The sequence below is a fragment of the Peromyscus californicus genome, unplaced genomic scaffold (genome assembly GCF_007827085.1).
Source record: "Peromyscus californicus insignis strain IS unplaced genomic scaffold, ASM782708v3 Scaffold_23__1_contigs__length_62951481, whole genome shotgun sequence".
Lineage (NCBI taxonomy): Eukaryota > Metazoa > Chordata > Mammalia > Rodentia > Cricetidae > Peromyscus > Peromyscus californicus.
The window spans coordinates 58,107,089-58,134,576 of NW_026294534.1; the positions used below are offsets into that span (position 1 = coordinate 58,107,089).

Sequence of the window (27,488 nt, forward strand, 5' to 3'; positions counted from 1 at the left end):
AGAGCGCTCTCTCTCTCTCTCTCTCTCTGTCTCTCTCTCTCTCTGTCTCTCTCTCTCTCTCTCTCACACACACACACACACACACACACTTTCCCCCTCTCTCCTCTCTCCTGAGCTCTCTTGTTTGGATCAGCATGGGATGAGGAGGTAGTGTCGGGGAGACATCCTCGTTCCCTGCTTTGCTGCCTCTCTTCAGTGGGGTAGCTTTTGTGTATAAAAGTAAATAAGTCTTGGGGCTGGAGAGATGGCTCAGAGGTTAAGAGCACCGACCGCTCTTCCAGAGGTCCTGAGTTCAATTCCCAGCACCCACATGGTGGCTCATAACCATCTGTAATGAGATCTGGTGCCCTCTTCTGTATACATAATAAATTAATAAATCTTTTTAAAAAAAAAGTAAATAAGTCTTAAAACCTTTTTTGTCATGGTTCTGGAGGTCATGGTGCTGGCAGGGTCTCTAAACAAATCTCTGCCGCACGTGGCTTTGGCTGGGTCCTGGGTGGTCCTAGCTGGGATGCTGGGATTAGCGACCTTCTTGCTCCAGCAGAACAAGGGGCAGCCCAGGGCTCCCAAGAATGTTAAAGTGGAAGCTGCCAAGACTTCCAAGCTTATGCTAAAGTTGGCAGCATGGCTCTCCTGCTTAATTCCCCTGGGCCTGCCCCCAGTGAAGGGGAGGGGCCAGTCATCCAGAGTGTCATGTTTGGGTTGGGCTATTATGAAGAGCACACTCCTAGCCGAGTCTAGGAAGAGGACCTGGCCACCATCCCTGACATCCGTCTCTAAGGACTTTCCCTTTCCCGAGGCATTGTTTTATGTCCATGGGCCTTTAATTCTTTATGCTTCCCTTCTGCCCTCTCTCACCATAGCAGCTATCTTTTGGATCTGAACCCTAGCATCTGAACCCAAAACAGAGAATGCCCATCAAGGCGAGCCAGGTAGGGTAGTTAGTCCCAGGCAGGCAGGACAGATGGTAGCAGTGGTGACAGCATTTCCACCTCGGGGTCTGGAGGAGTGGCAATAATAGTTCCTCTAGTCCCCTTGCCAAAAGGCCATATGCAATGGGACAAATATTGGCTGTGAGGCGGGCAGCTGGTGGAGGGAGGAGGTGAGAGGCCGGGGTTGGGAAGGGGTATGCTTCTGAAGTCACTGGCCCCTGGTCCCCTCCCTCCTTCCTCTGGGTCAGCCCCAAACACGTCACAAGTAAGGTCACCAGGCTAGTGAAGGCAGGGTTCCCCAGGTCACAGAGCTGCCTTCCCCAAGGCCTCTGCGTGAGGACCACCCCAACTAGCACAAAGGGACATTGCCTTTCTGGCTCCAAAGGGAGAGGTCACCAGGAGTCACCTGCCACGTCACAGCAGAGGAGCAGGGGTTAGCTTGAAGAGACAAAAGTGACTGTGAAGACATGAGAAATGGCATTCTTTATTCATAAATAAAAACATAAAATTACCAGAAATAGTTTACAAAGCCAACAAAGAACTTCAAAAATAAAACAAAACGAAGCTGTCAAGAGCAAAGCAAACCAGAAACAAGGGAGAGAAAAATAACTATGTACACAGTCTTCAGAACGCCAGTCCCTCGGAAGCCAGCCTCTGTCACGGGGCTCCAGAGTGGTCCACAGGGAAAGCAGGTGCCGCTGAGGGGTGCTGGGGTCTGTGTGTGGCATCTGAGGAGAGCTCAGGTCCTAGGGAAATCTCTGGTACCAGCCTGGCTTTACCTTGGACATCTCTCTCACCAAAGACACAGCCAGGCTGGAGCCAGGGCCAAGAGGACCGACCAGCAAGTGTCTCTCAGAGAGAGGCCAAGTCCCCCATATGGTCCCCCGCTGAAGCTGAAGTGTACCTAGGGAGAATAGAAATGAGCAAGGAGGTGCCCCATGGGAGTCTGGGCATTACAAGACCTGAGGCAGGCCCTTTCTGTGAGGCGATGCTGGCTGGTATTCTTCATTCGGAGAGCAGCAGCATTCCCAGGCCAGGCACCTCTGGGGAACAGCATGGATCTGAGAGACAAACCATGGCTGGCTACTTGTCTGCCCTGAGCCCACACACCCCAGTCCCCACTCAATGACTTTTCCATCTAAGTCTTCCAACATGGGCATGGACCACAGATAGCGAGAATGCTTTAGGACAGAGAAGGAAAGAAAGCCCCCAGGAAGGCAGGGTTACTGAGTTACAGCACAGTAGTATCTTGGAGGTACCTTGGGGTCTAGCCATTTTGGGTGGGTATCTGCCACCTTGACTGTTGGACAGGTCCCAGGCAAAGGTCTCAAAGATGACCTGGGGCAGGGCCACTGGGCAGTGACGTGGACAGAACTCCCTGTGAGTAGAAGGCACCCAGCACAGAGACAGAGTACAAGCTTTGTGCCTGTGTGCCTGCCCCAGGCATGACACGCGCTTCTTCCTGGACAAGGACTCCATGGCACAGCACTGAGCTTCTGACTGTTCTTTCAGAAGGTGGAGTCCCCCGGTTTAGGGAGGGGCAGCTAACTAACCCTCATCTTGTTCTCCCTCTGTTGGACCGTCTCAGTGGGAAGGAGGACTCAAACAAGGCACAGACTGGTAGAGAACGAAGGATTGAGGGCCATGAACTTTTTATCTGGGCTGTGAACTGTGCCCAGTGGAGAGTATGACCCTGCAAGTGGGGGATGTCATCTTTGGCCTGTAGATTCCAGGTTTAAATCGAGCATGTGACTACGGGAAATGGTAGACCAGAGAACAGTGTGACATTGGAAGTCAGCTGGAGAGGCCAAGCCTAACCCCAGGATCAGACAGCAGTGCCATCTACAGGGGAGGCAGGCGCCTAGCCTGCAGACACTAGGCAGGGAAGAAAGCCCACGGAAAGACAAGGTCAGCGGGCTGGGGTCCACCCAGAGACTCTAGGGGCCAGCCTGAGGGAGGTAGAGCTAGGCTTGGTTCCTGGACTGCCAAGCACCCAGACCCTCCCTTCCATCTTCTATTCCCTGGGTCCCGCCCACCAGGCAAGCACATGGCTCAGGAATCCAACAAGGGCTGGGTGTCCTACCGACAACAGCTGTGGTAAGGGCCAAAAATAGAATATGGAGCAGCCTGGCTGCCTGCTTAATCTGGCTTGCTTTGGAAAATACAGAATGGGAGGGGGAGGGAAGAGAAGAAGATAATTCCTTGAACTAAGCAACTGTACTTCCCTCTGCCTCTAGCACTGGATATCTTCAAAGGATAAGTCTAGGCTCCCGCAGGTTGGCATGCTGCTCTCTAGACTGAATCCTTACAGCATGGGGCTCCACATGGAGGGAGGAGAGTGAGTGGCATGGGCTATTCACAAGACTCTGTGTATGTACTCTGCATCCCTCCCGCCTCGACTCCAACCCCCTTGGCACTCTGGTGACCCTTCCTAATCTATGAAGATTCAGAACACAGCACTGAAGATGCTGTAGGGAAGAGATGCTGCTGACTTGGGCTACAGGCCAGGGAGGCTAATGCCCAGCTCCCACACACACTATCGAAGTGAATGGGCTATTCTGGATCCAAGCAAGAGCCTGATGTTGGGGGGGAGGGGGTGCGGGGGGGGGGAAGGCGGGAGTGGGGGGAGGCAGGCAGATTCCATATTGGCTGCTGGTCAACTGAACCATTCAGGAAGTCCCTGCTTTGGCCTCGGCTGATGAAATAGGAGGCTCCCGTGGAACAGTCGGAAAGCTGTGCCTCATGCCATTTCCTTGTACCCTACCTGGGCCCCCAACGTCTATGGCTTTGAAGAGTGTCCACTGAGGTCAAAGGGGCTGTGCAGCTCATTTTAGACTCTGGATCCCACTGTCTGCCATGTTCTCTCCCTTCACCTCTCACTCTGACCTCTGTGAGGTCTGTGGAGGTTCTGGAATGTGGGACTGTCCATCCATCCCCTCGTCCCATGGCTTGCTGGCTAAACCGTGTGGCAACCCAGGCCCTCCACCTCCGCAGTCAGAGAAGAAAGGGCCGTAGTGAAGAGTGTCCAAGGCTTCTGGTTATGCATGGCTTCTTTCTATCTCAAGGCATCCCAATATGCCTAGGGGGTGACAGGGGTTTGAGGATGACAGGGAAGATGTGTCTGTCCTTGGGTAGCCATTTGGCCTGTATGGCAGTTGCCCCCTTCCCTGACGGAGTGCTTTTCTCACTACTTTGAATGAGACCAAAGTTGAAGGAAGCATCAACCAGTACATGAAGCTCCCAGAACACATCTCGAGGAGAGTTTGGGGTTCAGAGATCAAGGTCCAATAAGCAGCAGGGTTAGTTAGACTAGAAAAGGCAAGAGGGGAGGAAAGGCTATGTGGTGACCCCTACCCGCCACTGGGGACTCCTGAGTCTGGGCCCCAGAGTTGACTTCTCTCAGGGGGGCTCAAAATGCCTCTTTGAACATACTCAGCCCTCCCTGCCTTCTGGGGTCCAGTCCCCATCCCTCCATCCCCTAGGCAGCCCCTCAGATCTCAGTGGCTATGATGTCCTCGTAGGGGATGTCGGCTCCCTCCAGTTCAATTTCAAAGGCTTCCCCTGCACCATCCCCGCGGGCCAGCTGCTGCAGGGCCTTCTCTAGACGCTGGTTGCGCTGGTACATGGCCAAGTAGCTCTGCTGCAGCTGCTTTTGGTACTGAATCACTTTCTCCTTCTCTTCCTTCCACACCAACCGCTCATGCTGGAAGCCGGAGGACATCTGGTCATGGCCTTGCCTCTCCTCCTTCAGCTCAGCCCGAAGCCGCTCCAGCTCCCGCTGCAGAGCAGGGATATCCTCTGAGAAAGTAGGCCCAAGCCCCAGAGGCCCCAGGGAGGCAGCATCTCGGTGCAGGGCAGCCTGGGCCCGCAGCTCCAGCAGCTCCTGCTCCAGCAGGTTCACCTTCTCTCGCAGTAGTTCTGCCTCCTTCTTCTTACGCTGCAGTTCATTCTCACAGACCTCCAGCTCCAGCCCCTTGGTGCGCAGGGCACTCTCCAAGTCCTGGGTCTTCAGCTCCATGCCCTCCAGCTTGCCCCGGGTGTCCTTCAGCTGTGCCTTGAGACTGAGGATCTCGCTGGCCTTGGTGTTCACCTCTATCTGGGACTCTTTGAGCTGTTGCTTCAGAAGAGAGATCTCACCTGACTTCTGGCATACCTGCCAAGGGTGGGGTGAGAAAAGAATGAGACATGGTGCCACAAGGGATTGGCATCCTAACCAAGATGACATTTCCACTTCCTAAAGGGTTGAGGCTGCTCCTGACAGAGTGAACTCCTTGAACACAGTTCTCGTGCATGTACATGATCTATTTTTCTTGCCTGCATTTCCAAGTGCCTGCCTCATCTCCAGTTCAGGCTCCACATCCCAGTCTGTGCTCAAACCCAAGGCTATATGCAACTCAATAATCAACAGCTTACTCTGCATTCTGCTCCCAGCTCTATCACCTACCTTCAGCAATGGGGATATTGGCTTCAGGATGCAAATACACAGACCTCACACCTGTATGTACCCACCCCTGTATGTACCCACCCCTGCACTCACCTCTGGGGTAAGACTATTTCACCTTGTCCTGCTGCACCCCAAAGGCTAGCCATCCAGTGTGGGATCACAAGCAGTGTCCACTACCCATCTGCCACACGATGAGCGGTGGTCTTCCTCCCTTCCTCGCTTCCCCAACCACCTCACCCATTGGCCATCAAAACTGGGTCAAAAGCATTATTTAGGGTCATGATATGGTTTGAAGTCATGGTCCACACCAGCCTATACATATCAAGAATGTCTCAGGCCAGGCGGTGGTGGCGCACGCCTTTAATCCCAGCACTTGGGAGGCAGAGGCAGGCGGATCTTTGTGAGTTCGAGGCCAGCCTGGTTTATAGAGCAAGATCCATGAAAGGCGCAAAGCTACACAGAGAAATCCTGTCTCGAAAAACCAAAAAAAAAAAAAGTTCATGCCTCATATGCATGAAGCTCTGGGTTTGATTCCCATCATGAACCTTCCCCCACCAAAAAAGGAAGCCTGGTGACCAAAGCCAGCTAGACTAGTAAAATGAGGACCAGGGCTTGGCATTACAGAAGGGACTGTTGGAACAAAACTAGAGGCCACCACCCCCGTATTTCCCCTTTTCCTCTCCCAGTAAAGCTTTGCTCCCAATGAAACACTGACCAATGTAACACTTAGCCTCACCACCAGGCACAGCTAGAGCCCAGAATTTCTTGACAAGGCCAAGTCCTGACTTTGAACGTCTCACAAAGCCCACGTGTTAAAAGCCTGGTTTCCAATGTGGTAACACTGAGAGGTAGAGGAACCTCTTAGCAGTAAGGCCTAGTGGAAGATGTTTAGGTCACTGACCCTTGAAGGGGACTGTGGGATGCTAATCTCTTCTTTGCTTCCCCAGGCTGTGAGGTGACAGATACATGGCCCCATGCTGCTGTGGGATGTTCTGTATGCTCTGAATGTGTTCCTCTGATTGGTTAATAAAGTGCTGATTGGCCAGTAGCCAGGCAGGGAGTATAGGCAGGACAAAAAGAGAGGAGAAGTCTGGGAAGCGGAAAACTGAGAGAGGAGACGCTGCCAGCTGCTGCCATGAGAAACAGATGTTAAGATACCGGTAAGCCACGAGCCGCATGGCAACTTATAGATTAATAGAAATGGGTTAATTTAAGATATAAGAACTGGATAGCAAGAAGCCTGCCATGGCCATACAGTTTAAAAGTAATATAAGCGTCTGAGTGATTATTTTATAAGTGGGCTGCGGAACTGCGGGGGCTTGGCGGGACCCAGAGAGAAACTCTCCAGCTACAACATGCCCCAATCATGATAGACTGCTTCATCACAGTCTGTTTGCCAATTGGTCATGAAGTGAAGCCTCCAATACTACAAACCTTTCCTCTTTGTAAATGGCACGTCTTGTGCATTTTGTTATGAAGACAAAAAACAAAAAACAAACAAACAAAAAAAAACCACAACTGAATAACATACCAAGCCTAGAGTCTGATGGAGGGAGTTAGGACAATCACTTTAAAGCACGGGCTTCGAATCCTGGTTGGATCCCTTCTGCACCAGGTGAAGCTGGCACACATTAGCATGGAGGCAACAAGCAATTAAAAGTGTGAACTCTGTGGCAGGTTGAGGTGAAACGGCTCACGGGGTAAATGCGTTTGTCTCCAACTCTGATGAGCTAGGTTCTGTTCCTGGGACCCACACGGTAAAAAGAACCAACTCCGGGAAGTTGACCTCTGACCTCCACATTTGGGCTGTAGCATGTACATGCCCACCCCCTAAATAAATAAATAATAAAAATGAGCACTTCCAGCCCACATTCTTATAGTTAAATCCTAGCACTGATCTTTCATATGTATCAGACATTAACCAAGTCATTTAGACAGCTATTATTTGCTGTCGGAACTAACCTGTGGGTCAATTTCCTTAATTATAAACTGAAAAACTATAACATATCTACTTCATAATGTGGTTATAAGGATTAGATAGAAGAACATGGCACTTCCTAAATTCCCTGTAAATTAAATGGGTTTATAACAATATTCCTGTCACTATTTATTACTTATTTTTTTATTGTTTTGCTAAGTATCCTGACTAGCCAAGGTAGGAACAAGATCATTGCAATATCCAACTTGGTTCCAGACTGGACCATAAGGATGGACGACAAGGGCCAACACTCACTACTTCTCTCTGAGAGGCACAAAAGGTCCCTTTCTTCACCCTTCTTGCAACTGTGGGAAGCTCCAGGCAGTTAGGGCTATGCTGCTGATGGTGCACCACCCCATCCAGGCCTGATGCTAATCCATCCAAATAGATCGACTGCTCTCCTTCCTTGCATAGAATTTTCTGGACTGGACAACAGCACTGATGTGCGCACACCCTGCCTGCCTGTCTGGCCCATGAGGACTGCTCGGGAAGAAAAGTTACTTTCCAACCAGCAGGATTCATGAGGGGACCCTGACTGCTCTCCAGCCAGGCCAGGCTCATGTGACTGATTCCAAAACGACTGAAGTGCTGAAGAAATAGATCAGTGATGGAGTGTTTTCCTAGCAAACTTGAGGCCATAGGTTTAATCTCCAGCACAAAAAAATAAAAAATAAAAACCACACAAAAAACAAAACAAAACCAAACCAAAAACAAGAAAACAAAACCAAACCTGTCCCCAAAGTGTGACTGTGTATCTGTTTGTCCTTTTTCTTCTTCCCCTGTGTTTAAATCCCAGCTGATCAAGTAGAATATGAACTTACACCTCAGCAAGGAGAGGCAATTCCATCACTGATTACCTACACTCGAGGCAGTGGTTAGGGCCCCTTCCCCCAAAGCACCAAATAGACCCATTCCTTCTCTAGGGTCCTCAGACCCAACAAACGCAGGCATACGTCTGTGCATCTTTCTAGTCTCCCATAAGTGAGGTCAGCCCTCAGGCAGCCCGGCTGAGCCCCCCTTGTCTGGATTTTGGCTTTCCCACCAAAGACTAGGTTAGTGAATTCAATGACTGGGGGCCGTGAGGATGATGATGGGAAGAACAGGAGACACAGAACTGACTCAGATCATCCCCCGTGCTAGTTCACTCAGGAGTCCCTTCCTTAGTCATGCATTAAGCTGTCTCTAGCAGCAGACGCCCGAGCACTCGGTGTTGACACTGCTTTGCCAGCACAGATGAGGTAGCTGCCAGCCGAGCCTGGGCAGGACTAGTGGAGCCTTACCTCCCATTGGGTCTCCTCCAGCGCGGGGCCGAAGTTGGTCTTCTCCCGCTCGTAGGACCGCAGCTTGGTCTCCAGCAGGTCCTGCTCCTTCATTAGGCTCTCGAGCTCCTGCCGCAGCTGCCGCTTCTCCTGCTGCAGCTGCAGCACCTGCAGCTGGAGCACCTGCTGTGTGCGCTGGCTCTTCTGCGAGGCTGGCTTCAGCTTGCTCTTCGGTTCCAGGCACTCCAGCTCGTCCCGGGTTCGCCTTGGCCGCTCCTCAAAGGTCTGACCAGAGACGAACTCCTTCTCATCGAAACTGCGCTGTAGCCTCTGCAGCGCGCTTTCCCTCTGCAGCAGCTTCTGCTCCAGCTCCTGGACGGTGCACTCATCCGGGGAGAGCGGGGAACGCACACATGACGAGCCCTTGTCTCCCTTGCCTGGGTGAGCCAGCTTGCTGCCCCCATCAGAGAACGACAGAGCCTTTAGGCTCATCATGTTACTGTCCTGAAGGATGATGCCTTGCGTGATGTTGTGGGCTGAACCCCCAAAACGGCTGGTAGGCCCCACGGGGGTGACCAGAGGATCCAGCTGGTAGCTGCTGGTGGTGCTATGTGTGGGCAGGCTGGACATGGAGTTCCGGCCCGAGTCAGACAGTGCCCCTGAGCACTGGCCTGGCTTCAGCTCCTGTTCCTTGGGCTTGTCCGGAGGCATGGGGTGAAGCTGGTGGCTGGCACTCTCAGGTGAAGAGTGGAGGATGGCTCCTGACCGTGGCAGCACAGGCTTGAAGGCAGTGGGCCTCACTGCCCCCTTGTCTGAGCTCTGGGGAAACAAAGGACCACACAGGCTTGAATGTCCCTTCCAGACTCATCCCACCTTTCCTCACTGTGGGCACACATATGCCACCCTCATGAGCCTGCCTGAGCTCGGAGCCCAAGTGACACCCTTCTTGGTTGGGAGCCACCCCAAACCTTGTCATTCGCTCTGGACCGCTGTGTATGGAATGCTTTTCTTGTGTACTTGTATGTGTCTGTGTACATCCATGCCACAGCATACACGTGGAAGTCAGAAGACAGCTTACCGGAAGGAGTCAGTTCTCTCCTTCCACCATGTGGAAGTCAGGCTGTCAGGTTGGTGGCAAGCCCTCAACTGCTGAGCTATCCCACCCACCTCAGCACACCATGATTAAGAAACCCTCTGAGGGAGCTGGAGGCAGTGGTTCAGAGCACTGGCTGCTCTTTCAGAGGACCTAGATTCTATTCCCCACACTCACATGGTGGCTCACAACTGTTTTGGAACTCCAGTTCCAGGGGATCCGATACACTCTCCCGGCCTCTGTGGGTACCAGGCATGCACGTGGTACACATACATACATGTAGCCAAAGACTCATATGCATAAAAAAATAAAATAAAAATAAAGAAATCTTACAAAAATAATAAGAAAACACTCTAAGGCCAGGCATGATGGCATATGCCTTTAGTTATTTAACTAGGGAGGCAGAGGCAGGCAGATCTCTGTGAGTTCCAGGCCATCCTGGTCTGTATAGTGAATTCTGAGCAGCCAAGTCTACATAGTAAGACCCTGTCTCTCTCTCTCTCTCTCTCTCTCTCTCTCTCTCTCTCTCTCTCTCTCTCTCTCTCTCTCTCTCTCTCTCACACACACACACACACACACACACACACACACACACACACACAAAACCTCTGTACCTAAGAACGTCTTCAATGATGGCCTAGGCACTGTGCTAATAGCAATCGCTGCCACCTGGTCCCAGCCCTCTATAGAGAGGCTGGATGGGGACTGAGATGTGGTCCAGTTAGGACAACCGGCTGCATCCGCTCAGTACCTCCTTCCCCTCTGCCTCTTCCACTGAGCCTAGCACAAGACTGTACATCACTACTTCCAGTCCAGGTTGTAGGTTTTCTGAAACTTGCAGTATCTCTCAAAGGAGGACTCTGCCCTTCACAAGGCCTTTGTTTGGAAAGCTCTGTGCAAACACGGGCATCTTTCTTAATCTAGGTTGGGAATTACTGGCCCTAAAAATCTCATATCTGAAGTGCTCCAGAATCTGCAAGGCTTTGAGTTCAAACAAAGATGCCAAGAGTGGGGAGAAAAAAACACAGGCTAGGAGATTTTTGTTTTGTGCATAAATCATTTAAAACATTATATAATCATCCTCCACTTTTGTGTGTCAGGTATATATGAAACATAAATGAATATTGTTCTTAGATGTCTCATTATGTCTGTACAAATATTTCATAGTCTGAAAGAAGACAGCCCTGAACCCCTGGAACTCCTGTTCCCAAGCATTTCAGGTAAGGGGTATTTAACCTGTGTTTTCAAGCCGTTGACTCTGCCACAGAGAGGCCATGGGGACTAAATAGGGAACGTGTTTCCAATGTGCACAAGTGAGCTTCTGAGAGCCTGAACTGTTGCAGGGGCTAGATTTCTAAATACCCAGGGCTCTTGTGGGCATCCTTGCTCATTGGACAAGAGCAAAATCCCAGGGCCCTTCTCCAGCCAAGAGGACCAGAAACCAAACCACAGGTAGGGCAGGGTGAGAATGCTCACCTCCTAGAGGACTCTAGAGAGCGTCTTCCTCCTCCTGTCAACTCTTCCAGGGGGTAAGAGGCCCTCTTCTTCCCTAGCCTGTGAACTGGCTGACATTTGGCCTACTTGAACCATCCAGGTCATGTCAGAGCAGAGTCCAGAAAGGCTAGGATTTCCCTCTGCCTCTGCTGCAGGGCAAACCTAAAATTTCCGGTTTAGGGGATAGACTTTTGATTTCTGCAGTGAGGCCAAATACTTCTGCTCTCACCACTGCTGCTCTGGCCTCTTGAAGGCCTAAATGCTTGGATCAAGGTTCCCATCCCTACTACTTCTCACCCTGTTCCAGCGCCCCCAGACACCTTCGTCAAAGAACCTCACTTACCATTTCCAGCTGATTGGAGAAGGGCATGAGCTTAGGTGGGGTGGCTGGGTCAAAATCTATCCCAGCCTGTCCCCCCATGTCCCCACTGGACAGGGCTGTGTAGTCTGGGCGGTGGGAGCCTCGGGCCTTCTGGCTGACCTTGATGTAGAAGAAGTCTTCGCTTTTCCCCATTTTGGAACTGGACTTGCCGCGTCCTGAGTCCTGGGAGAAGCCAAATCTCAGCAGCCCATCCGAGTAGCGGTTGAGCTTCTTGAGGTGGGAGGATTTGCGCAACTTGTACTGTGAGGCGCGGCAATGCTTGCTGTGGAAGCTGTGGCCTGAGATGAGGCTGCTGACACTGCCCATGGTGACACGTGGCCAAGGGCCTGCAGGGTAGACCAGGGGCCTGGAGACACTGTAGCAGCAAAATGTAGTCCTGGCGCAGCCAGGGGACTGTAGTCAGAGCAAAACCCTCTCAGAGCCTGGGAGAGCCATGGACCTAGAAAGAGACACAGAGAGAGGTCATAGACCTAGACACAGCACCGCTGTGATGATGTCAGGCGTGTTATTCCTACCATTGAAAGCTGGAAGGTAGAGAAATGTGTCAGTCAGATGCTAGCTCTGCCTCTTCTATCTATGAGTGTTTCCATCATTCTGATGATATGAACAGGCCAGAGTTAGGTGTCATCCTATGTGTTGGCCATCCAGTGGAAGCTGAAACACTGCACAGGATCATGGAACCCACATGCCACTACCCATGGATCACCATATGGATAGATAGCCCACACCTAATCTACAGGACCCGTTTCAACTACTATGCTAAGGAGAAGTCAGGATGTTTATGGGGAGGGGCACAGAGTTCTGTATGCCCAGGGAGTACTGAGGTTTAGATGCATCCATCTCCAATGACATATGCTCATGGTATTGGGGAATGTGATTTGAACTCACTAGTTTTAGATGAGATAGTGATGTAGGGGCCTCATGATGGCATTAGTGGCTCTGTAAGAGGAAGTAAATCCAGGTGTGGTAGCGCATACCTATAATCCCAGCACTTAGAGAGTAGAGGCAGAAAGATGGAAAATTCAAGGCTAGCCTGGGCTGCATGTTAAATTAAGGACAGAAAAAGCCTAGTCTACACCATAGTCAGAACCCATCTTTTTAGAAAAGGAGAAGGGGGAACAGGGAGGAAGAGGAAGAGGAGGAGCAAGAAAGAGACATACTTGGACACTTGCTCTATCTGGAAATGTGCTGTCCTGTACAATCCTTTGCCCCGGGGAGTGGGGGTATGAAGAGCACTTCTTCACAGCAAGAAGGTCTTGACCAGATGTGAATGCCCTACCCTTCTTGAACTTCTTAGGCTTTGAACTGGGAGCTGAACATGCCTATATTCTTCATAAATTATCCTGGTTATGGCCTGCTGTCATAGCAACAGTGATGTTGTCAGAGTTCCTTACAAGAGATCTCAAAAACCTGAGAAGCAGGCCATGGGAATCTGGGGAGGACAAAGCTTCAAGAAGCTACAAGCACAAAAAGGCCTGAGAACTTGAGGCCGAGGGTGCTCCTTGGGGCCAGCTGGGACACCATCCTGACAGGAAAGCCACTAGGCTGGCAAGGCAAACTGGAGAAGCAGCAGCAGCAGCAGCAGGCAGAGAACCTGCAGATAGGTCCACGGAGCAGGAAGCTGGGCAACGGCAAGGATTTTAGCTCGACTGAGACAGGGAGGAGTGGAAGGAAGGGGCAACTTCATTTCCTGTGCTGCGGAAGGCCGCTGGGGCAGCTGGGTAAAGGGGCTGCCGAGGGGCTCAGCTGTTCCAGTGACTGATTCAGGTGCGCCGGAGTAACTGGGACCTGCTTTACGTGTCCTTTCAAGGCTGGTCTGACAGGGTTTGCAGGCGGACTTGGTAAAGTGAGCGAGAGAAAGAGAAGTCAAGAAGGGCTCTGTGGGGCCTGGGAGGACAGAGGTTGGAGGACGCAGTTCGTTGGTAATGCCCTGGCAACAGAGAAGACATTCTAGAAAGACGCTGAAACAAAGGACCTCAAAGAATTAAAAGTTTCCCTAGGAATCTTGAGGGGCGGGATCTGAAGCCCTCCTGACAAGCCAGAGCGGGTGTTGCCTCTCGGGAGATTTCACACAGTTCTGACAACTTATGGGAGCACCCTGCAGGAGCGACTGAGTCCGTGATGGAGAGGACCAACCCTTTACCAGGACTGCTTAGTTATGTGTACCCCCAGCCCTCAAGTCAAACCTCAAATCAGTTACTCTGGAGATGGACTTGAACAGGAGTTCCCTTACCCTTCATCTATTCCTCCTCCCCACACGTCCACATTAAATACATCTCCCTTCTCTGATTGTTCACTAATGCTTGTCTCTTTCATTGGTATACTGGGGATGGATGGCAGAGCCTAGCTCAGTGGGGCTGCCAAAGCCCAGGCTCTTGTTTAAAATTCTATTAACAACATGGAAGTTACCAAGCACGCACAAGGACCTAGATTCTATCCCTAGCATGCACGTGAGTGTACACACACATACATACATACACACACACACACACACACACACACACACACACACGAAAGAAGAAATAGAAATAGAGAGAAAAAGCAAATTAATAATTTAAAGAATTACTTTTTTAAATTAATGATTTTTATGAGGCAGCCAGAAGCAAGGGTTTGTCACTAATTGAAACAAGAAAGATCACAAGCTGAGCAACTGTAGGTGAGTTGAGCTGAAGGACAGGGGTTTGGTTTGAGACTGTAGGTTTGTGAAAACTGATGGGCACCTGGGCTTGATGGAGTAGGCTGTAGGCAGTGAGGGAGGCACCGGAGCTGCAGATTTACAGCAAAGGTGTGAGTGTGCAGAGACAGCTGATAAAGGAGCTGCAGCTGCAGAAAGACAAGTCTGGGGATGGAGGGGTTCAGGGAGCAAGCTCAGGAGGGAGGGAGGACCATGAGAGCAGAGGCTGTCCACACACAGGAGGACCTTCCTGCATTCTGCACACTGTGTTACTCAAGACTAGGTCCTGTCTTCTATTGTGTGGATTCTTGGGATCAACCCTGAGCCCTCAGGCTTGGTGGCAAGTGCCTTTACCCAGTGAGCCATCTTGCTGTTCCTATTTTACCTCTTGGGCAGATGGCTCCTTCTTTCTTGCACAGCACGTATACATTGGTGAGGATTATACATGCCATGTTGTAAGGCCAGACCGCTGGCTTTGGCTAAGAAAATTTTCAATATGAAAACCAACTTTTATTGTTTTGGGGGTCTTCCAATGTAGCTCTGGCTGGGTTGATACTAGATAGCCCAGACTGCCCTCAAGCTCAAGTCAATCCTGCTGCCTTACTCTCCCAAGTGCTAAGATTACAGATGAACCATCAAGACTGGCTGAAATGTCCTCACTTAAATAGGAACTGTAGGAAGATGAAGCATGCTTACGGGGTGCAGTGTGATGCTTGGCACAGGGCGTGTGCCCCTACAGATATGTCTAGGATAAACAGAAGCCTATGACAGCATGGTGCCTTCAAAAGCCAGTGACAGATGAAGTGTAACTGCATATGGGGTGTGTGTGTATTAAGTTTGAATGCTAATGGCTTCCCACCAGCGGATGTATTTGAATACTTGGGTCCCAGCTGGTGGAACTGTTTTGGGAAGTTGTGGAACCTTTTGGACTGGGATCTGACAGGCAGACAGAGGGCCACATGAGTAAAGCAAGAGGGACATAGCCAGTTCTTGTTTCATCCAGAGTTCTGTTTCCTGATCCATCAAGATGTGAGCAGCAGGGCTGCAGAGATGGCTTGCCATGCAAGTGGGAGGCTAGAATTCAGATTCCCAGAACCCATAAGTATAGCAATTCCAGTGCTTAGGAGGATGCTCAGAGCAAGCTGGTCAGAGTCAACAAGCCCAAGGTTCAAGTTAGAGACCTGGTTTCAATGGAGAGAGGTAGATACCGAGCTTGGATGAAGAAGGATGCTTGACACCAACTTCTGGCCTCCATGGACATATGGATACATGTGCACCTCCATACATGTGTGCCCATATACATGTGAACACACATACACACACATGAAAAAAAAAAAACCACAAAATATAAAACATGAACCTGGCCACCATGCTCTCTCTGCCTGATAGGCTGTACGACCCTCTCAAACTCTGAGGTGAAATCAGCCTTCCTCCCCTCCTGCAAGTTGCTTCTGTCAGGTATTCCAGTGCAGCAACAAGGAAGGCGAGTGATAAACACACTAAATAAATCTGTTTATGGCTGTTGTGCCTGCCATCTCCTCTCCCCTGGCTCTTGCATCAAAGGTGACATGGCCAATGCCTTTCTCCAGCACAAACACTGTGTGTCTATGGTGTAAACCCTTCCAGGCTTTCCATCATGCTCACAGTAAAACTTAAGGCTCCTTTCCACATCCCAAATCCTTTACTGACACCCACAGTCACAGCCACACTGCTTCTCTCTGTGCAGCGAACACAGAGGCTTTGCCCACTTTGGGCATGCTCATCTGCTCTTGGCTGCCTAGCCTCCATATACGTGACGCTCGCCCTTTGTTCTCAACTCACCTCCTTGTATCCTAAACAAGTACAGCTCCTTCACTGCTTTCCACAACCAACCCACTTATTTTCCACCTAATAATTCCTTTAGCCTATAACACTCTTATTTTGAAATGTATTTTAGTGCACACATCTCCACCATATTTGAATTCTGTGGCAACAAATACTTTGTCATCTGTGGCAACCGGAACAAAACTGAGGAAGATTAATCAGCAGCTCAGAGAGCTACTGTAATGCCTCAGACAGTCAGCTCACCCCTGAGCAATGGGGTCCTTGAACTTAGATCTGCACTATCTATCACCATCTGTTAGATAAGCATAGATCTATGCTATCACATGCTGTTGAGGATGTAGACTTAGAGATGTTTAGCCCCTATCCCAATGACCAATGTGAGTCCCTAAGGTTGGGAGAGAACCTAGAGGAGAAAACAAGGACCAGAGCCTCCAGCCACACCTTCACTTCCTTTAAATACAAATACCAGGAGGGTTCCGCGCACCCTGAGTGGCCTGGGCGACTCTGACTTGCTGTGCACAAATTTCACGCTGGGTGCTCAGAATTGAGAGAAAACAAAGAACATTAGGAGGAAAGGGAGGTGTGGACAAAGGACAGACGCCTCTGGTCCCAAGGAGAGTAGTCCTGTCCCTTAGTCTATATACCCTCAGGTCTTAACTTTCGGGGAGCTGTCAAGTTCAAGCTTTCTCTGAGATCCACTTGAAACCAAGCTGATTACTCCTTAAGTGTCTAGACTTGTTCTACCGTCAACTTAGAGAGCATTCCAGCAAACTTGGTTGTGATCCAGCCTTATTCTCACCCACCCCCATCAGACTGGATGCCTCTCTCCTCTGAAAGGACAGGGTGAAAGGGCTCCTTCCAGTGCCTGGGAAACAAGATTTCATTGGCCAAGGGGAAAAGCAGGAACCACATAGATCTTAAGAGATTTGGGAAGAGGAAAAGAAGAGGAAAGAAGCCACTCTGAGTGTGGTAGGGTAGCCTAGCCTGCACGAGCTCTTAGGAACTTCACAGATGCGTCTGAGTTAGTAGCAGACATCATGTCTGAGGAGCTCCAAAGAGGACAGGAACCCAAAACAGCCTCCATTTCTCAGAATCCCGACCGGGGGAATACAGGACCTCCCTATCCCTGCTCCCCAGCAGCACCGACATTCACCCCTCCTCCAGTCCCAGTCTGGACTGAACTTCACTACACCAGTACAGGAAATGGGCGAGATAACCAAAGCCCGCAATTTTGACCCTTAGGTGGGAACGGGGAGGGGTGTCTCTGTCACTCTTTCTCCATTCCTGTTCTGCACTCTCCTCTTCAAAGGAAACCAGGGCTAAAGCAGATGTGACACATTCTTGTTTATCCCCTCCAGAAAGTGGAAGGAGAAGCATGTAGTTGAAAGGTGTTTGTCTGAATTCCAAACCAATGGTGTTCCTTCCCATGGAGTAAAGAAGTTGGCCCTCACCCACAACATACACAGGCTTCAGGCCGAGGAGAGTAGTTCTGGGCATCCATGCATACGTATCCTGTTGTTCTTGCCCACACAGCAGAGCAGGCCAAGCTCAGGATGAGCAGCCTCTAGCTGCTCACCTGGTTCTCTCGCTCCCACAGCCCTCCTTTCATCTGGAAGCCCTTCTTCTACAGGGAGGGGTCTGGGCTGCAGGAGGTGAGGCAGGTAGGAAGGCAGGACAAACTGGCTTCTGGTTTGGCACTCACAGCCATGCCATGGACCCCTTGCTGTTTCCAGGAACAGTTGTCAGAGATGCTGTTCCTGTGAGAAGTGCCCAGTGCTGCAGTCCCCATCCAGGGCGTCACACAGACCCCACATATGGGTCCAAACTTGGAAGCAGGTAGAGACCACAGTACAAGGCTGAATGCTCCTTTAAGTCTTCCCTGGGCTCACTTTCCAATCACAACATGAAGATGAATTTGATTCAGTTTTGTGTTTTTAGACTTCTTAAGAATTTAATAAGAATTACTGTCCCCTCGTCAGAAAAATGCATTCTATAAGCTCTTGGCTAAGACTTCTGAGGACTCCTTGGCCACTAGCGCCTGACCCTTGATTGACCTAGTTTAAAAACATGAATACATGCTCTAACATGAACTCTGGGGAGAAAGTTTGGCCTTGGCGTATGGACTTGACTTTGTTGCTTCCCTCTGGGGACTGGAAAGATGGGAAATGGGAGCAAGGACAGGGGGACAAAGCAAAGAAAATGAGTGGCATGACCTCAGTCCCCTCGACACTTCAGGCCCAGCTGCCCTAGTTCCCAAGATGTGGGCATGTTTGAGACTGACTTCCAAAGGAATGTCTAGGCCAGGCACGGTGGTGTACTACTTAGGAGACTGAGGCAAGAGAATAATTAATTAGGGACCAGCCTGGGCTACATAGCAAGGCCCTGTCTCAGGAAAATAAAAAGGAGATAGGATCACCAGGTGTTTAGACTGGGAGGCCCCCTAGTGAAGGTCACAGTATTCAGGGTACTGTGTCTGAACTTGGCTGGTCTGGTGCCTGGCAATCCATGATGCCACCTTCATCCTTGTGTTTCATTCTTATTTTAATAAAGGTTTTTTTTTTTGGTTTTTCGAGACAGGGTTTCTCTGTGTAGCTTTGCGCCTTTCCTGGGACTCACTTAGTAGCCCAGGCTGGCCTCGAACTCACAGAGATCCGCCTGGCTCTGCCTCCCGAGTGCTGGGATTAAAGGCGTGCGCCACCACTGCCCGGCTTAATAAAGGGTTTTAAAAGTTGAAATACTCACAAAACTAACCCAAGGGCTGGAGAGGCTAAGAGCTCATTCTGCTCTTGTCGAGGGCCTGATTCAGTTCCCAGAACCCACACAGTGGCTCACAGCAGTCTGTAACTACAGTTCTGGGGGATCCAATACCTTCTTCTGACTCCCTAAAAGCACCAGGGTGCACAAACAGCACGTACACACACACACACACACACACACACACACACACACACACACACACACACACACACGCACGAGCACGCATGCAAAACACAAAGGAAATTAATTCACAGGAATAAATCTTACAATTAAAAAAAAAAACAACTCAAGCACTCCACGAAGTATGGACAATTGTTAAAATGCTGACATGTTGGTTTCAGAAATAAAACATGGCAGAGTTGAACTCCTCTCCCACATTTTCCCCAACCCCTTACTCCAGGCTCTCCCCCCAAGGGAAGCCAGTCCCATGAATTTGACAGGAACATATTTGGATCATAAAACATTTTAACATATTCTATACTGATGCTATATGGTTCTTATACAAATGTTATGCTGCTTAGCTTCATTCAGGTCACAGTGAGGCATAGGGCTAGCATCACCTATTGCCTCCGTGCATCTGTGGGGAGCTGGTTCTTCACACTGCGAATGCTCTCTGCTCAGACCTAGCCATTGTGTTGCAAAACCTCTCCTATATATGACAACTTTGGCACACACATGAGAGTTTTTCTAAATTTGTTCTATTGAGGTCTTGAAAGCTGTCTAGGTTTTCAAGGCCCCCAGTCTTTTAGCTGAATCCCTCCAGGACAACTGACACCTGAGCCCCTTATTAGCCAAGAAGGAAAGCAGAAAGATGAGACACAAAGCCCCCAAATCACACTTCGCCCAGTCACAAGAAGGCAAGGGCAGGGTCAATCACTTTATGGCAGGGCAAATCTGTGGCTGGATTTTTCTTAAGAGATGTTGTCACTGTGGAGGGGATGGGAGGAGCCCCGAGGGTAAAGAAGCTTCAGTCAGAAGAATCTCAGCAAACCTGCAGCAGCCAGATGGGACAAATAGCATGTCCATGAGACCTTCCATAATATGGGAGCCAGAGAGACCTTGGACATCCTATGTGTAAATCTTCATGATGTATGAGCCAAGTGGGAAGGGACTATACCAGATTATATACTTCAAGTTTCAGGTCTACAGCACACTTTTTTGATACTAATGGGACAAGGCCAGCTGGGTACCATTTATAGATGGGACCAGTCAGAAATAGCACCAACTACTCTTTATGGGTGATACATAAATAAGTGCGTGTGGTGTGTGTGTGTGTGTGTGTGTGTGTGTGTGTGTGTGTGTGTGTGTGCCAATTAGAATACAAAGTGTATGAGAGCATATATAAGCATGTGACTATGAGTATATGCACAAATGTGAACACATGTATGTGTGACTGTGTGTATGATTGTGGACATTACTATGTGTGACTGTGTGTATGAGTGCATGTGCATGCATTTGTGCCAGTGCAAACATGAGTTAGAGCGGGCATGATTGTATGAATATGTGAGCTACTGTGTATATATGTGAACATATGAGTTTGAGAATGAAAGCGTGATTGTGGAATCTTGTGTGTATTTCATTAGGAGAGTGTGTATGTGGGAGGGGGAATCTGTCTGATCATTTTTTTTGTGAGACCTGTCTCCAGGTATGGTTGGCAGCTTCTGGGTGGGGTAAAAGCTCTGCCCCGTCCTACCCATCCCTCTAAGAAAAAAGTTCTAATTTTGGTTCTGGAACCACATCCTTATTTTTCCTATATTCAGCTCTCTCTTCGGGACTCATTCATAAACACAGTCCCTTGGGGCAGAGCATGGGCAAGCATGGTGGAAAACACAGTTCTCCTGAAGGACTAGAATCTACTCAATGCCATTTCCTCTATAAAGGAAGATGAAACCCCCTCCTGGCCTGTCTCCTGTGCATCTTCCTGCTGTAAGCAGATGTCTGAGTCAGCCGATCACCCCAGAGAGAAGTGGATTTACCCTCTACCACCCCCAAAGTAGTCCTGTTCAAAGTCAAGACAAAGAAATGTAAGCCTGGGTTTCAGTTTCCAAGGATCCGAGAGAGATGCCAGGTACAGACCCAAGTAGGAGTTTAAACAGCAACACAGATTTAGCTGAAAGGCCAAGACACTTGAGGTTGCCAAGTTGCTCAGAGTCCGGGCCCCTCTGGCCCTAGTATAGAAATGCTCTTCCGTGATTTTGTGTAGGAGGTGAATGCTCAGACTGCAGTTGTCTGCCCCGTCTGTCTGGCCAGGCCACTGTTTCCAGTCTGTGCTTTAACCCTTCACTTCAGAGTCCAGTGTGAAGGACGGCTGTTCTCTGTGAGGAGCCACACAATGGATAGATGCCAGGCTGGAAGTTAGGGAACCTGAACTGATTCGGGTTCTGCCTTATTCCACCTCTGGGCCCCTCATTTCACCTTCTGGACTTGGCTCACTGTTGTTCCTGGCACAACAGTACACAGGAAGAAACCATTCAGTTCCATTCATCAGGCTCCCCCATCACCACACTCCTTATCCATTCTCAACAAAGGACCACAGACAGACGGACCTACTCCCATCTGGTAGAAGAATCACTATCAATCAGGATCTCCATTTCCTTGAGTGTCGGATAACTGCAGCTGATGGCAACTTCAGCCATCACCATCGAAGGATATTATAAAGATACCAAAATTAAGGAAAAAACAACACTGTGATGGCTAAAACTGTGAACTTGATAGGCTCTAGGAGAAAGACCCAGGTACACGTGTATCAGAGAGTTCTAGCCTGGGTTATGTGGGTGTTACAATTTCATAGGCAAGGGTACATGAGAAGGAGAAAGTAAGTACCAGTGTTGTCCTTCTCTCCTGCCTGTCTGTAGATGCAATGTGACAGCTGTCTCATGCTGCAGCTGCCATGATTTCCCCTACACACACACACACACACACACACACACACACACACACACACACACACACACACATTCTCCCCACACATCCCCGTCACACACAGCCCAGGGAGAGCAGTAAGTGCCGCCTTCTCCCTCTTCCCCATCTGGATATGCAACCCAGTCGCCCCTACCCCAGAAGTAACTAGAAAGAAGTGCCTCATGATGCCTCATTGAACCCTCCAACTGGGAGCCAAATAAGCCCTTTCTTCCTGAAGTTTCTTTTGTCAAGGTACTTTGCCACAACAATGGGAATGGAAACTGATAGCAGCCAACCAGACCTTCTGAAATTAGGAGGGAGTGTGGAAAGATGTAAGGACTCCACCCTCGTATGTCTTCAATTCGAGATAGTGAGTCCTGGCACTGGGGAAATGGCTCAGTGGATAAGGCATTTACTGTGTAAGTGTTAGGACCAGAGTCTGGAGCTCTAGAAGCTGCATAAAAGCAAGCAGCCACCTGTAAACCCAGCATGAACTCAGGAATCAGCTCCAGCTTCACTGAGAAACCCTTTGTCAATAAATAGACATCAATAGAGAAAGACACCCGGTATCACCCTTTGACTTCTACAAGCATACCCACACACATACTCATGTATCAGTACACACACATGTGCAGGCCCTTCAGAAAGGGTCTCCCTATATTCCCCCCTTGCTACTAGGGAAGAGTTCACAGCATCTTCTAGGGAGAAATGCTTCTGCCTCCAGGAGGAAGGCTACTCAATCTCACAGACCCATGAAACTAGTCTGAGGCATCTGTCAGCTGTACCAGATTGATGGATCAGCCTCTAGGCACCTCTCCAAAAGAGATCTCTCAAGGGCTAAGGGGCATGTGCCCAGGGCTAATTGAGTACCCTTTGATGACACCCGCCCCCAAAGCAAGCAAGGCACTTTGCTCTGCCTGATTCAGCTTTTCCTGTCCAGAATTCCTTCCAGTGTTTCAACTCCTTGTCCTTGACCCTGCTCTCTTTTGCTTGGGGGTGGGGTGAGGTAGGGGTGCGGTGCGGAGCAAGGCTAGGGAAGGGGTGAGCTCACTTTGCAAACTTCAGATGCCTGGAGGGCTCCATGTGCAGAGCTCAACACATACTTTCTGAGTGAATAGATGAATGAAAAAAGAGGCAAGAGCGGAGGAGGAAGGGGTGGGGAGCGTGGGCGATGAGAGGCAAGGCTGAGGGTGCTGAAGTGCTAATGGGGAGCAGGCTGTTGGTGGGTTGAGAGCAAGGGCCCACACAGCTCTCAATTAAGTGAACTTGGATGCAGAGACAAGGCAGAAAGGGAAAGGGTAATCACCGGCAGGCTGAGTCATTCCGTCGCACAATCAGAAGCAATTCTGCTTCTCACTGCTCTGGAGGAACCAAAAGCCACTCTGCCTGGCAGCCTTTTGTGTGCAGGTCGGCAGCATTCAGCCACCAGCTGAGCCTCCCTCCCTACCGGTGGGTAGTTTGTGCCTCAGCAGCGGCTGATTGACACCTCTCCTCAGGAATATGATTGCAGTTCCAACCTCCCCCATTTCAAACACAAAGCCCCAGTTACATGCAAAGCTCAGGTAAATTCACCCCACTGCTCTGGTGTAGCTGCTCCTACAAAAGCAAGCGGAAGGCATTCTCTCTCCCATACACGGCTCTCTTGGTGCTCTGGGTGCCAATGCCTGGCAGGCTGGGCAGTACTGGCATGGGACAGACAGTTGGACAGATGGACGAAAGAATGGAGATTCTGATCTTAGAGAACAGAATGTGTGAGAACAACAAGGAGGATTGGACAGCTGGTTAGGTACTTTGCCATCTCATGTGGACAGACAGATTTTGAGGCAAAGTTCAGGTTGGAAAGGATCTGACAAACCAGTGGTAAAACAACCGTGGATTTGGGGAAGGGGTAAGTAGACATACTGTTAGCACCGTGACATTCCTGGCTCTGGGCACTTGAGCTGGCATTTGGCCAGCATTTGGCCAATCAGATATCCCCAAGTCTTCATCCTAGGCTGGATACATCTCAAGCTCCTTGAATCCGGAGGGCTAATGACTCTGAGGAGTGCTTCTGTGGTTCTCTTTGACATTCTGATTTTTCCAGTCACTGTTTCCGGGTCTACCTGGAGATCCTCTCTGCTGACTCATCCATGCCTTTTCATCCAAAAAGCCAGAGGCAAGGATCTCCTTCCTAATGGCATCCCTAGAATACAGAGGTTGTTGGGGTCCCTTCTGTGACATCACAGAGGCAACTCCTCCCCAACACGGGCCTGAGGCCCATCTGGCAGACAGGGCTAAGAGGCCTTGGGAGTTGGCAGGCACAGTAAGAACTTGGCCCCAGGTTGCAGATGAAATGACAGATGGAGAAATATTTAAATGAATAAATAATAAGAAAAGACAGTGTCTCATGTAGCTCAGACTGGCCCTAAACTTCTAGCCTTAACCTTACTATACAGTGGAGGATGACCTTCAGTGTCTGATCCTCCTGCTTCTAAATCCCATGTGCTGGGATTATAGGTACATCACACCTCCTTTATGTGGTGCTAGGAATTGAACTCGGGACTTCCAGCCTTCTTGACAAGCACTCGACTAGCTGAGCTATTACCACCAGCTCTGGGAGAACTTCTAAGCACAGAAAAGCTTCAGTGTTCCACACTGAGAAGCCACGGCAGGGTCCGTGACTGTCGGAGGCCATCAGTAAGGCAGAAGCGTAGTCCAGCACCACAAGCCTGCTTCCTGCTTGTGTCTGTCGTTAACTTCAGAATAAAGGGTTGGGTAGGAATGGTGTTCCATGCAGAAAGGTACCATTTTACAAAATATGCAGATCAGACTCAAAAATGAGATCAGGTGCCTAGGCTGCAGCCCAGCAACCTGAGACTTCCCATCATGTCATCGTCCGTCATCAACCCTGGGAAAGGCCAGGTAGAAATTTGTAACTTGTAACAAGAGATGAAACAGGAAAAGGTAGAAATCCCTTGGCCACTTACAAGCTCCTGGGTGGGGTGGGGGTGGGGGGCTCTGCCTTAAGCAGGGAGGGAGGGAAACTCCAGTGGTGGGAATGGTGGGCAAGTGTGGGAGAAGAAGGGGGCAATGAAGTGAGCAGCTAATGAAAGCTGCCTTGAAAGGCTGTTTCTCCATGTTCTGCCACTCCCTCACCCCTACCCTATAGGTACCCTCCTTCTTCATACCTACTGTGTGTGTGTGTGTGTGTGTGTGTGTGTGTGTGTGTGTGTGTGTGTGTGGTGTCTCGGTATGTGCAGGAGTGTTGGGGGTATGTGGTGAGCGGGTATGATATTTGTGTGGTGTGTTTGTCATGTGTGTTTGTTTGTGTCCTGTTGTGCCGGGTGGGAGTGGGTGGGTGTTCTGGAGTGGGGTACACAGGAGGGATATAACTGGTGGATTATAAAATGTAGGAAGCACTGCTAAGCCCTGGCGGAGAGCGCAGCTCAGACTCCCAGTCCTGGTGCTTGGTAGGTTTTGTCTGCTCCCTTGAGGCAGACGCCGTTACGTAGCGGGTGAACCTGAGTGTGTTATAGTGCGTGCTCCATAGCGTGGGCCATTCCCGGTGTGTTTCTACCTGACTTGAGTTAAAACCTTCTTTCAGTACCGTTTGATATGTCTGTCCAGGGAATGAGATTTCGGTCACCTCTGTCCTGCCTTCTCCCCTCACCCTTCTCCTAGGACTCAGCCTTTGCCGGAACCAGAGCCTCATATTCAACAAATGGCCTGCGACCCCTCGGAGCATATGGTCCTAGAGTCTGCTCTACAGTACCCAATGGGAAAGTGAAAGCACAAACTTCTTCCGAAGCCCAGGACATCAGCAGGTTGCCACCTCAGTCTCTGATGTTTTCCCCCTTGGTACCCGTGAACCTTCCTGCGGGGTTAACAGCTGGCAGAGCCAGAGGCACATGAAGACACCCTGAAAAAGCTTGTGGAGATCAGGGAAATGGGAGTTACCAGAGCTACACCCCAGGACCTCTTTGCACTTTCCACCCCAGTGATGCGGCCCCAACATGCCATCACGGCTTCTCAGTAACTTTCCGGGTCCTCATCTTTCTGCTGGAATGACCTTCTCTGACCCACTGAGGCTGCTCAGGCAGGTGCAGGGAATGTGGAGAAGTGCCTTTCCCTCACCACTGCCTTGCTTGGCTGTGTCTGAAGAAAGCAATGCCCGTCCTGTGTGAAATCAAATCCCAGATCACAAGTCTCCATTGCCTGGGGCTGGTAAGGGTGGACCGACTGGTGTACAGAGGTCACTGTAAGGCTGCTCAGAGCTGAGGCTGCTGATGCCCACTGACACTGGAGACCCATTCGTTGCTCAGGTATTTTCTTTGCACCTCTATCGTTTTACTGGTCCCAGCTTGACCAGCTCCTTGGGAGTAGGCATCTTGTCTTATTTTCCTCAGGAAATTAGATAAGTGTGTGAATTTGAGTTGGATGTCTCTTTAACTATATTTCATCTGAGTAATTAGCTCCACCAGGACAACAGACAAACGCTGGGATGCATAGTCACCTTACCGTGTAGGTCATGGGTAAGCCATGTGTCTTCCAATAAGGGCCAAACATGGGCGAAGACGTCAGAGGAAGTTCAGCATCACCATTTTTGTAATAGACCGGGATTGTGTGTCACAGACTGGCCTTGAGCTTTCTACCTAGCTGAGAATGACCCTGAATTTTGGATACTCCTGTTCCTACCTCCCGAGTGCTGGAATTATAGAATTATGTACCACTATGCCTGGGTTACGCAATACTGGATATCAGATCCAAGGCTTCACGCATGCGAAGCAAGCCCTCTCCTACCTGAGCTGCATCCTAAGCCCCAGATGTCTAACATCCTGTCCGCTACAAGAACCAGGAGGCAACCAGGAAGCTGGGTACCACAGCTAACACATCACTTGCTCATGTGCTCTCTTGAATGGTCCTTATGTCACCTGTTCCTACAACAACCCTGGGCAGGCATTACTCACAGTATTAGAGACAGGGTTTCTGGAGGCCACAGCTTAAGCTGATTCTAGAACTTGGGATTTCTGGCTCACGGGCCACAGCTCACTCTTCCTGAACACGGCCTTCTCATGGGGCAGCCAAGACAAGAACGGGGCTGGCCCTGGCACGATGTACCTGGTAGGGCAGGCACTACTGACCTCCACCTTCTAGAACCTGTATCATAGCAACTTTCAAAGGGAGACAGATGTGTCCTGGGAGGAATGAACTGCCAGGAACACTGCATTGTCATAGCATTGCAGGTATTTATCAAACACCTAATGTGTGGTCACTACAGGGTCCTGTCACTATAGCAGTGAGCAGGACAGAGTCCTCCTTTACAGACAAACAAAGTTACATGAGAAAATGGCAGGATTGTTTGGCTTCAAGACCATTTCCTCCCAGCTCATTTCCTCTCCCATTATCCAAGCTATAGTCACTATGCTGGCTGCCTTAGGTCCATAGTAAAAGGAGTCACTGGCACTACTGGAATGGCACCGGACATCTGGGGTCATTTATGACAATGTTTTAAAAAACTCTTCACTGTTGACAAATTTTTTGACCACTGTCCCTCACATTCAATTATATATCCTCCTAGAGTATTGCAATCCACAGTCTTAACCCCATGTCCCTGCCGGGCGGTGGTGGTGCTCACCTTTAATCCCAGCACTCGGGAGACAGAGGCAGGTGGATCTCTGGAGTTCGAGGCCAGCCTGGTCTAGAGAGCGAGTTCCAGGACAGGCTCCAAAGCTACACAGAGAAACCCTGTCTCAAAAAAAAAAAAAAAGGAC

General features: G+C 50.0%; 1 protein-coding gene across 1 annotated transcript in view; it reads right to left on the reverse strand.

Annotated features, from left to right (window-relative positions):
• Positions 1-1,396: 1,396 nt before the first annotated feature.
• The window catches only part of Lzts1 (leucine zipper tumor suppressor 1), a 53,521-nt gene continuing 27,429 nt past the window's right edge, over positions 1,397-27,488 (reverse strand). The window contains exons 2-4 of the mRNA XM_052752428.1: positions 11,544-12,021; positions 8,635-9,432; positions 1,397-5,085 (exon numbers count right to left, since the gene is read on the reverse strand). Coding sequence (XP_052608388.1) covers positions 4,423-5,085; positions 8,635-9,432; positions 11,544-11,888 — 1,806 coding nt within the window. The 5' untranslated portion in view covers positions 11,889-12,021 and the 3' untranslated portion in view covers positions 1,397-4,422. The remainder of the gene's footprint in view (positions 5,086-8,634; positions 9,433-11,543; positions 12,022-27,488) is intronic.